Source organism: Anopheles ziemanni, chromosome 3 (assembly GCF_943734765.1).
Source record: "Anopheles ziemanni chromosome 3, idAnoZiCoDA_A2_x.2, whole genome shotgun sequence".
In the NCBI taxonomy this organism is placed as follows: Eukaryota; Metazoa; Arthropoda; class Insecta; order Diptera; family Culicidae; genus Anopheles; species Anopheles ziemanni.
The window spans coordinates 46,652,598-46,664,305 of record NC_080706.1 but is presented as its reverse complement, the minus strand read 5'-3'; the positions used below and the strand labels follow the sequence as shown (position 1 = coordinate 46,664,305).

Below are 11,708 nucleotides of genomic sequence, written 5' to 3'. Positions count from 1 at the left end.
CTGGTGTGTCTGGGTGAGGACTCCGGGTGTCGTCCTGCCGGTTCTGCAGGCCGCCAAGTATGTACAGAGTGTCGAAGATTACATTGAAGGACAGGGAAACCGGAAGAAGTAGGTGTGGTGAGGGGTGTTTGCGGAGGATAGGGAAAAATAAATAAACGTGCAAACGAACATGCGGGCCCCTCTGAGGCCGCAGCGCTTCGGGAGCACACCAATGAGGTTTAAAATGCTGCACGATAAACAACAATCGCGCAGGTTGATCTTGACAGCTTTACCCTACAGCTTTACATCAGCCCGACTTTCAAGCCCAGCCATAAAAAAGAATGCTGCTGTGTCAGTGCGCGCCCCGTTCCTCGTCCACCTCCGTTTGGTTCCTCCGAGCAGGGTCCTGCCCCGTCCATGCGCTCGTCTGCATCGCCAGTAGACGAGTTTAATGATTGATTGCGATGATACGGATGTGACGTCTGGCCGGCGCTGGTGGCCGGATTTTCCAGCGCCAGCAGTTTTCCTCCGAACACCGGTGGACTGCTGCTACTACTGATGGTGCCAGCGGCGTTGGTGTTGGGCGGGTTGATGCCGGCCTGGATGGGGGAAGAAGGATTCCAGCCTCCCAGGATGGCACACTGCGCACAGGAGGCCACCGACGGGCCGTAAGGAGGATGATGGCGATGCTGGTGAGGGGGCTGCGGATGCGAGTAGAACGCCATCGACTCCCGCCTCGGGTCCACCTTGCTGTTCGGGCCACTGATGTCGGCGGTGGTGAGCGTGATGGTGAGATTGTCACCCGGTGGAAGCGCTGCCAGGGTGTCGTTCGGGCGCCGGTTTGGCAACGTGGACACCGGTCCGGGGCCCATAAGATAGTTGGGCAGGATGAACATGGTGGTCGAGATTTGCGAGAGGCTTCCGCGTGGCTCGGCGAACTTGAATGCCGGTAGCAGCGTGGTCGCCGGGACGGATGTTACCGGGATGGGTGTCGAGACTGGCTGCACAAACGTTTGCATTGGCGTCTGCTGGTTAGTGTACGGAAGGGAGGTGCATAAACGGATTGTTAGTAAACTCTGGAAAGCATTCCGGATACGGCTACGGGAAAGAAAACGGTACTGGAAACAGGAAGGACGCTCATGAACCACATCTTTCTCACGTGGCTTTTCCCCAAGATAAGAATGGTGATGAAACAGCTGCACCGAACAAAAGAAAATAACAGCCTTTGTACGGACAGTTCACTTCTAGGCTTTACGGCCTTTTCGAGGGGGCAAATTCAGCAAAATCAGCATAGCTATTCAATATGCTTCATTTTGGAACGATGAAACGTATCCGACATTTGATAGTCTGTTACCAATTTCTGCTTGTGCTGAATTTTGCAAAACCTTCATTCCGATGCTCAATAACCTATACTGCCCATCTTCTCGCAAAAGAAACAGAGATATTTATCTGATTTGTTAATTTTTTCATATTACCTTATGTTCCCTTATTACCTGAATCAAATACAAAAAGCAGTTGATGTTATCATGATATAACGATGCGAACTGTCAGTCTTTCCGACACGAGCTGTCAACCACAGTAAACAACACATGAAAAATTGCGAAAAAAATATCAACACGATCTAAGTTCTTGTTTGCTTTTTGCATGGGGCTTTAACAAGCCGTGTCGAGAAAAAAGTGATGTGACGCGTCGTTATCTCATGATAACCTAAATTATTGCCTTTATGTGCCATTTCTTCCTCGATCGAAATTTTCAGATATAATCAATTGGTCTACTGGTTAGATTACTCTGATACAGCTGGCTGAAATTAACTTCTAATAAAACTTCATCAAAACAAAACCATCCATGTTTGGAATTTTTTCGACAAACCAAAAGGATTTCTCATTATCAAATATCGATAATTTAGTAGCGATAAGTGCATATGATCATTCATTATAAATCTGTTATCGTTGTATGTCCAATAATTAACTTGACTAAAATTCTGATCTATTAAATCAACAGTAAAAATTTAACTAATGTACGTTCGTATGCCCACATCGTTATTGAGTTATGCGAACACAGTAGAAAACGTAGTCTGACTGCTGAAACTAGCGTTAATTAGTACCACACTATAGTACTAACGTATCAGTTTGATCCTCCCTCCAAGAGAACAATTATTCCATTCGTTCAGTCAACGCAACATACCCTGACCGTGGCTAATGTCATCATTGAGTTGCGAGATATATTTTGCTCGGGCACTTTGACTACTTACCTCGGGATGCTTCTCGGCCATGGCAGCCGTGTCCGGCATACACTCGACCAGATCGAAGTCTTCGCTCGGTGCCCGGTAGCTCGACGGTGTGGACTGGCTGTCGGACGACTCGGAAGCCTTGATGCACCGGTTGCCACCGCCCGGGAACAGCTTCATTCGGTATGCTAGAAGCGCCCCGAACGATAGGCACAGGCAGCAGAAGAACAGTACTGCGACGGCCACGATCAACAGCTGACCATCGCCAAGTGCAGCTGAGTGGTCATCCGCACTCTGTCCGGAACCGGTTCCAGCGCCTGGCGCATCAACCCGGAAGCGTTAATTGACGACACGTGCGTGGGAAGTGAAAAGTGAGCACAATTACCAACGAAATGGGCCGTCCAACGCCTGGACTAACGCTTACCGCCTTTGCTGAAGGTGACTATATTTTCTGCCTTAACCGCCGAGTCACCTCCGCCGCCGACACTCGAGTACTTGTTGTGGTTGCTGGTGCCGACGCCCCCCTTGCCGGTGCTCTCGATCTGGTTCGGCGCCGGTGTTAACTCTTCGTCGTACAGCTCGTTGGACTCGTACGGCCGCTCGTCCAGCTCGTCCTCCTCCAGTGGGGTGATGTAGCGCTCCCGGAACACGTTCCTCGATACTGCGTGGCGCATTTTGTTTGCATTTCAAACCGGATGCGAAACGGCATGACAAAGTTTCGTAATTATAGCTAAGCTTCCTTCAGGGGAATAAACGGCTAATCCGTGCGAGGTAGCGTTTGCGAAACACCATGTAGAGGACTGTTTTTTTTCCAACACGTAATATGAAACTAATAACCCTAAGCTTATGTCAGGTGTTCAAGCAAACTAATTTTACATACAATTCATTTTTATTGAGAAAAGAGACTTATTACAAACAGGTTGAATATTTGTATGGCTCTTTTTGATTTGAATATGGTCCTGAGGCTCTTTCGACCTTCAGTTGAATCAAAAATAATAATTTAATTTAATATCTTTGATAAATGTGCCGAACGTGATGGAAACAAAGTCACCGAAATAAATAGTTTTTAATGCGTCTTTTCCCTATGAAGGTCAAATTGAAAACAGTCCATGATAGGAGCGATAAACAACCAAACATTTACAGCGCCAGAAGAACTGTTTTCATTTTTTCCCATGAGAAACAGTCACTGGATCAAATTTTCTACACCTGGCAATCCCTGGCAATGTCCTACCCAGTGGGCATGTGGTTTCAATCTCAAAGAGCCAAACAGCATCACATTTCAAATGTCACCTCGGGGTGTGTCACTTACCGCAGGCGTAGATAACTTTCAGATAGGTCCTGGCGTTCTCGGGACAGGGATTGCCGAACGTGGAACTTTCCACCGCAACCGTACACTTTCGCCGACCCTGGCAGATCTCCGTCAGCGTGTGGCTGGTGTGCTCCGAGAGGCAAGCTGGACCGGACGACGATCAAAGGTGAAACAAGAACGGTTCAGTTCGGATGGATAAAAGGGTCGAGGACCGGAAGGGCGAGTTGTCCACCAGCCCCACTTTGGTGGTTGCTTTCGGTCACCTGGAGTGACCCACTTTGGGGTGGTGGTGGTAGTGGTCAGGGAAGGCTGTAAACTTACTCTGTTCCTGGGAGGCCGCTGTCTGGGTGCAGTGTGTGCTCTCGTATGCCGTCCGTCCGTAGGACGCGCTGTAGATCGCTATGCGGGTGTACTGACCACATGTCAGCCGAACGATGTCCTTCTCGCAGGAGATCAAACTGCGGAACTCGACTGGCGAGATGGATGGAAACAAAACCAGGTACCACGTTATGCCCTGTCGAACCCACGCCAAGCAGCTTTGATGTTGTGGAACAAAGGGGCCGAACAAATAAAAACGCAGCGATAACTTACATGGACGGCATTTGTGATTGACCTCCACCATCCGATGAATACCCGCGCAGGGTGCGGCGGCAAAGTTCTTCGGTGACGCCAGGATCCGGCAGCGACGCTTCTTCTGACACGCCTCCACGACCGTCTGCAGGATCGAGTACTGTGTAGACGAAGCATGGAATGAGAACCGAACGACGTTATATGGACGTAAAAAACGAGCTCTACCTCCTCGAAAGGACAAGAAAAAATAAGGTGTGTTCGTTTTTCCTTTACTCTCCCTAGGTTGTCCAAAGTTCTGCACAAGCTAAGCTAACGATGTGGCGTCAATGATTTCACCACTCAAGAACTGTCAAAGTTGGTGGCTCTTAAATTGTTTAACTTTGAGAGCAAAGTAAAGAAATTTCGAGCGTCGGGATTGACGATACCTGCAGTACGTAGAGTGGAGTGCACTTGTCCTTCGGCTGGTCTACCGCGGTGAATGTTTCGTTGAGGGTCGCCACCGGATCGCTACTGGGCACCGCCACGGTGGCCGTCGTGGGCGCGAAGGTTGCGTTTGCTAACGGGACGGTCGAAAAGTCCAGCGTGACCGGAGCGAACGGGGGCGTCTCGGGGACGTAGGAGTAGGGAAGACCGTCCGCTTCGCTGTACGAGCACTGAACCGTGTCGTTGCTTTCTGCGCTCGGGAAAAGATACATAAAAGACCCATCGAACGGTGCGATGATACAGTGAGTAAAACGATACGACTCGGGTACTGAGTACTTTTCCGACGGGAAGTTTCTCCATGCGCACGGGGAATACTTCAGTAATCGATAGCACACGGGACGTTCACAAGCGTGCACAGAGGAGTACGTACCTTTCGAGCCATACTGCACCAGCTCCACCGAGATGCTGGTGCCGATTGGACAGGACAGCGTCAGCAGTTCGTCGTCGCAGCAAACGGTCCGAAATGCACGCAACGTGCTGGATAGTAACCCTGGAAAGTATGTTTAATCTCGTAAGTACCATTATTGGACTCTGCTGATTGAATAGTAGTGCTAAAAGTCAGAATCTTTTCCATTTGGCAGCGTACATCAAAGCGCCTTTTGGATGTAGTTTCAAAGCCACAACTTTTTTTATATACTTAGGAAAACGCTTAGGTGCAGCTTTTTTGCATTGTTAGCTAATGTTTCATGTTGTTCTTTGCTGGAATCAAACACAACACAGTGAGACTTTATGATTGAAAACAGCTTGCATACTTTTCAGTATCTTGCAACCGTTTCATAAAGCTGATTTAGTGTGAATTAGCTAAATATTTCTAACCATTCTTCCCTAACAGATAAGAAAACTCGAGTTTTTGCTGGTGGTTCGTTAATTTTGACCGAAAATTAAAACAAGAAAATGTCTTTTTGACTTCCAGCAATTATAAGTTGATCTCATACATTTATGATCCGTGTCTGAATTGAGAATAAACATTAAAATGATTGAATGTTTGAAGAGCTGTAACAGGTATTTTATAAAAACATCAATATATTTAATTTTTCTGAAGATAATATAATGTTCTAACTACGAGAGAAGAAAACTTTCATGGACAATTATGCTATGTGTATTAACAACAACGTAACAAAAAGAAACAGACGATTAATTAATCAAATTGAAAATTGAAAAAGGCCTCTACTGTTCAAACAACAATTCTCGTCTACTGAACATCAAACATGATATTGCTTTGTTATACTGTTCAACACCATTTAATGAATGTTGTAAATAAATCTGTTTTTCATTTCAGGCTTTGCAATACCATTATTTTTAACTTAGTCAATCAATTCAAGTGCAATATGATTGAATTGCTTTTTCCCCTTACAATTGCTGTGCCTTTTCAAAGCCAAACCCCACTTACTCCACCACATTTCGACCAAACTTTGATTGCTCTGCCAGCCGTAAAACAATACGGCAATTGAAAAAGTTTTATCCTATTTAAAAAAAACTGGTCACTCCATTGGGCCACACTCTGGGCTCGGCCGGTTCGCTCATCGTCGCCCCACCGAACACCAATCCATCAGGCCCTGACTAACGATCCAAGGCGATGGCAAATGATGGCGGCCTATGAATTTTTCATTCTTCTCGAAAAATTATTTCCTGCCGAGAGTGCGCATATTTTTCTCCGCTCAAAAACATCCCCTACACCGCACAGGCCGCCCCTCTGGGGTGTCGGTTTTCTCGCTCGACATCATGTACTTCTTCGGTCGAAGGCGGGGAGGCTTACTACGGAGCGATATATTATATTTATTTTACACCCTGAGACCGCCTCTAGGAGCCCGATGCTGCGGTTGGCGCAGGACACCCCGGGAGCAGTTTCAACTTTCTCGAGTCAGCTAGCAAAGCCTAGCCGATGCCGCTGCCACGGGCAGGAACTTTTCAAATATTTACATTCTTTTTTGCGCTCTCGAAATGTTTACAGCCGTTCAAGCTCGTCGAGGACCCTTTCCTCCTGTCAACAGGGTGCCTGGCAAGTCGGGCCGCGAACCGGCCAAAATAGAGGAACAAGTTGGATGAATATATTATTATGCAATCAAGACCACTGGAAATGACATTAGGCCACCGGTCGCGCGGCCCACCGGGCGGGCGTCGGTGATCAAATCCCGCGTTGATGATTTATTGCTTGAGCCGAGCCGAGTTTTTCCGCTGTCGCCCGTTCGCGCCGGGTGGGAACGATTAAAAGTTGCAGAAAAGCCCAGCAGCGTGGAATATTTTCCCTTTTCTTTAGATGGGGAAATATGTTAGTCTGCCTTCTGGTGCCCGACAGGGGGGATACACGTCAGCATCGATGTCACATTAGCTGGCGTAATTGAATAATGACCGATTGCGGGTGAAGATATCGACTTCCATGGACGTCAAGGACGAACTCTAGGGGGGGAAAATTTTCGGGTCCTTTTCTTGTGGGCTTGAATAATTGGGTAGAAGAATATTCCATCAACCGAGCAGCGTCGGGCGCGGCTTTCGGTGTCGAATTCCATTATCGAGCTACCACACAGAACAAAATTGCAACAAATTCGCCCCGGAGTGCGGGCTCGTTGCGTCCAACATCTCTGATCCTTAATCCAGCTCCGGTTTACTTTATTTCCACCGTGGCTCACGGAAACGACGGGATGCCCAATGGAATGGCTACAATTTGATTGATATTTTGATACGGTTCTTGTCAACACGGCATCCATCAGCGGGCGAACGATACCATCGGATGTTTTTGGGTGGGCCATTGTTTGCGATCCTCATCCTCGGCATCGTCCGTATTGTCTCTGTGAAAAGCTGTTCGTCGGTGGTATATTTTACCACAGGCACACTGGGTGCGCGGAGGAGTTTTTCTTCCACTTTTCCTAACGCTACTTCGACAGAGGCCCATCACTCGAAGTTTCCAGTGGAGGGTTGGATGCTGTCTGCTTTGGTTCCTGTTTATGTTCCGCTAACAAACCGTGACGAGGGCGTAAGGGAAAATAAAACAAATAAAGCTCAACCAAAATACACACACACACACACACACTTACATACAGCAAACAAAAACGTAGGACACACGATGGGAACAGGAGTTGGAAGGATGGCACGTTGGAGTGCCGATGAAAGGAAGCCACCCCGTACCGGCTTGGGTGCAATGTTTCACCGAAGCGAACGTGAGTGCCATAAACACATCGGGTTGGTAGTTTTATTGTTGCCAAACACTCGCGCAGACCGGAAAACTCGCCGCAAAGCCCCACGTCGACCTGTTAATCGCCCCAGCTTCATCGGAACCGGAGATATCCTGGGTTTGGGCAGGCTCCGACTGAAATGTGACCTTGCGGTATTTCGGCGCCCAAAACGCTCCGAGAGACCGGCTGCCGAAAGCATGTTACCATTTGTTTTAGCTTTTTCTGTTTCGTTTTTCCTAAACGTATTCGTCTCTAAAAGCCCCTACGAAACGAAAGCAGTGGAGTGAAATCTCTTGGCCCGCGTGGAAAGTGTATCGAAAATGGCCCCTAACGAGCTTCGATACATCATCAATAATGCAATTGCGTCAGGCCAATGTGACAGCATGGCTGGAGATTGTTTCTCCCATCCGGCCGGGGCGGTTAGAGTATAGGAAACGACTTAAAGTGGTCGTTGCTTGCGTACGGTGCTTTGCGGTATAATATTCAATCTTTCAAATGGTCCACCCCGCCTGCACTTCTGTAATAACTCATGGGCGGAACAATTCACATTCGTGCTCGCCGCAATGATGCCCGAGCAAGGAGTGTGGACATATCAAACCACTCCATCATGCGTCTCGGAAAATTGCAACCACGACCGGGGGCGAGTCGGAGCGGAGGGACAAAGGTGGGCGGAATTGGCAAACGATACCCTATCTTTCATTTCGAATACTATGGCGCTTCCACACTTGTCGTTCGTTATCATGATTAACGAGAGTTTGCCAAAAAGCTGGCTAGGGCGGGGGCTTTGGGGCTCACTGTTTCAGCCTGTTTGCCTTTTGATCAATCAAACACACAACTGGAGGCGCTTTCTTTTCAAGCAAACTTTTTTTTCCGGTTTTTGTACGGATCAGTTTTGCTTCATTTTCTCTTTTTGAGCATTCTCTAGGGATCTTCACAGAGTACTTTTATTGTTATATGCTATATAAATCTTGTCGTTTTGGCTGAACTTTTTGCTGCATTAAAAGGGAGTGTTATAAAATCTAAAATCATGAGCAAAACTACCATTATGCACTAACGAGTCGATTTGTAAATTTAGTTAGGTCACAATAGAAAAGAGAAATATAGATGATCATTGGACGGGAATAGCTTTATCTTGACGCATGTATGATACGATTGACTCAAAGTGCTATGTATATAGGTCGGTGGAAAAGCTCTACACCATAATATTTATTTGATCATTAACCCTTCCACAGTCTTGTCAAGTGGATATTATATCCACTTTTTGTTCAAAAAATTGTCATGCTTTTTTAAATTGTCGTATAGGTTGTGGTCTAAAATCAATTTTTTTTTAAGATGCTAGGATTTTCATTAAATATCAGTTTAGTTTACACGCATGTTAATTGTGATTGTGATCAGCAATAATTTTACAATAATAGTTATGTTTATAGTTTTATAGTTCAATTAAATTACACAATTTTACCAAAGGAATTAGATAAATGAAAAATGACTTTCAAAAATTATGGAACACGTTGTAAAGAAACAAACTATGCTAACCACTGCCGTTAGCTTTGCTAGGTTTAATATAACAGAAGCACTAACCGTCCTTGATTGAACTCACCTAAATCATCTCCCGCGACTAATTGGGCGAGCACCGCTATTCCAATAATAATGTTAAACATTTTTGCACCCATTATGGCATCCACCATCGCTGTATCCTATCAAACATATCCCCTCTGCGCAGCAGGTGATCCATTCGCTGGCGCCATATGGTGCGGTAGTTAGCGCACGAGTTGTATCAAAAACCACCAAACCACTTAGCGAAAGCTCATCACCGCAGCGTTCACCACCACCTGCACAACCACCACCCTAAACGAGTCTCGGAGTGTACGAGCTCACCTGCTTCGGGAGCAATTTTTCACCCAACAATTTAACAACTTGGTTGCATGGCTTGACCTCCTTTTTTTTAGGGTGAGACTAGCTTGTTGTTTTCATGTGATGTTTTACAATTCCCCTTCACACACTGAACCGGGAGAAGATGAAAGCTCCCTCGGCGACGCGTGGGGTGGGAATTGAGGTATAATTTATGGCACACCATTTACTGTATTCACATATAAACCATCATCTCCCCACCAACTTCACTGGATGGTTAGAATCAGCTCATGAAAACAATATTACACTTTCACTTCTGCCATATACATTACATTCCTTCATTCCTTGGAGCGGAAACCAGCACCGAAGAACAACTCTTACGGCATGGTACCACAAACGGCCACTCTGTTTTATTTTTCATAAGTCGTAAGATGGAGACATTCTACGCGAAGCGTGAATAATCCATTACAGTCGTAACTTTCACCCCATCGAAGACGCGCGCGCACATTTAACTTTGGCTTCTGGTGCTGAAACGATGATGTGGTTGAGGGTTTTTTTTCCGCCCGACCCCACTCAAGGGTTCCTGAAGCACGCCAAGAGCTTTCCGGAGACTTTCCGCACAATTTGACGCCTTATGCCGCTGGGCGAAGTTGAAAACTCATCAATCACTCCGGGCACGGATCGGAAATCTTACACTCCTGCCACCAGGCAGTCCTTTTTTCCGGAGAAATCCCACGGTAGGCACGAGCCATCGACAGAGCACCATCAAATAAAAACGCACGTGGCCCCTACCCGCCTGCAATCGGGACACCACGCAGAGGCTGAAGATGGAGGAGGTGGTCGCTTCGTTTTGTTTCTCTACAGCATTAAATTCACTTCCTGTGACCGGCCAATGTGGAATATTTTATTACCACTTTTATTGGCCCGGCTCGACTTCCGTAATCCACCGCCGAATGACTTCCGCACGGCCCGAGGGCCCGAAAAGACTCCGCCGCACCACGTCACAAAAGTTCCGTCCCAGTTCCTTCCAAGTCGGGGGCAGGAAGATGATATCCGTTAGTGTGCTTTCTGTCCGTCGGACCGTCCGTTTGAAACCGAGCGCAGAGTACGACTGCGATGGGTTAGTCCTTTACTCGAGCTTCCAGCCCGGCAGTTCGTTAGGTTTCATTCACTCCCTCTCTCACCAATCAGTCCTGGGAACTCACTCTCCGACTTACGCTCACCGTTGGACGATTCCTTGCGTGTTATCAGAGGACTTTTTGTTGGGAAGGTTTGGGATTTGATTCGGGCCGATCGACTGGGCGAGCGCCAGATGAACGCATGGAATGAATCAGCGGATGCAAGCAGCGAGTCGGCAGCGAAGATGCAAAGATTCCACGCAGCCTTACGCTGCACCTCGGCTGCAACCGGAGCGGAGGTGATTTATTCGTACAGATTTGCCGACCGTGGCGAAATCGGTAAAAGCATTTCTCCCTCGCCCTTTACCCGGGCTGCCGTGAACTGACCTTCGCGTGCAGGTTGGGGAATAGAAAAAAAAATTGGAACATGAAACGTTTCTAATGCATTAGAGCGACATGATACAAATCAATGCGGCTTAACGTGCTTTTAGGCTAGGCATATCGAAGGATTGTCCCTGTTGATGATTCATGCCAACGGCAGAAAGGGTTTCGGTGTTTTGTTAACCAACTGCTACGCCATGAATAACAGCAGTCACTCAGTTTAACATGTTTTTAATTGCACCCAACCAAATGTGACAACAAATCATGGACTAAAATAAAAGAACCAAAAATAGACATCCTCAAAGTGTTAGTTGCATTTTCAAAATGTTTAACAATGTCAACATTTGTACACTTTTTTGGCAGAAATAAGGTTATGTTGTTCAATAACTCGAATATGTTTAATTCTTTTAGATGGAATAATTTTCAGTGCAACGAAATTCAACGGGAAGCTTCAATTATTGTTTGTGATTTCCACTGCGCTAGCATTGAAGTGCATCGATCAAAACCTAATTAAAAAGCCTCAGGCTCATTTTGGGAAAACAACAGGATTTCTAAGAATATTATAATGCCAAATTTCCAAAATGAAAGCAAATATCATTGAAGCGCCTCGATCAAAACCTAAT

General features: G+C 46.6%; 1 protein-coding gene across 1 annotated transcript; it reads right to left on the bottom strand.

Moving 5' to 3' along the window:
• Nucleotides 1-281: 281 nt before the first annotated feature.
• Nucleotides 282-9,408, bottom strand: LOC131288466 (uncharacterized). Its single transcript, XM_058317601.1, has 9 exons — nt 9,336-9,408; nt 4,939-5,058; nt 4,511-4,758; nt 4,107-4,245; nt 3,837-3,986; nt 3,516-3,659; nt 2,634-2,867; nt 2,231-2,523; nt 282-1,007 (listed from the first exon to the last, which is right to left on the bottom strand). Exons 1-9 carry the CDS (start codon nt 9,406-9,408, stop codon nt 282-284), a joined length of 2,127 nt encoding a protein of 708 aa, XP_058173584.1.
• Nucleotides 9,409-11,708: the final 2,300 nt, after the last annotated feature.

What these genes read in the sequence shown, in the direction of transcription:
- LOC131288466 (XM_058317601.1), bottom strand. Translation starts at nt 9,408, where the DNA reads ATGGGTGCAAAAATGTTTAACATTATTATTGGAATAGCGGTGCTCGCC. An exon ending in AGCGGCCTCCCAGGAACAGA is followed by an intron (nt 3,660 to 3,836) that starts GTAAGTTTACAG and finishes CGTCCGGTCCAG; the next exon opens with CTTGCCTCTCGGAGCACACC. An exon ending in TATAGTCACCTTCAGCAAAG is followed by an intron (nt 2,524 to 2,633) that starts GCGGTAAGCGTT and finishes TTGATGCGCCAG; the next exon opens with GCGCTGGAACCGGTTCCGGA.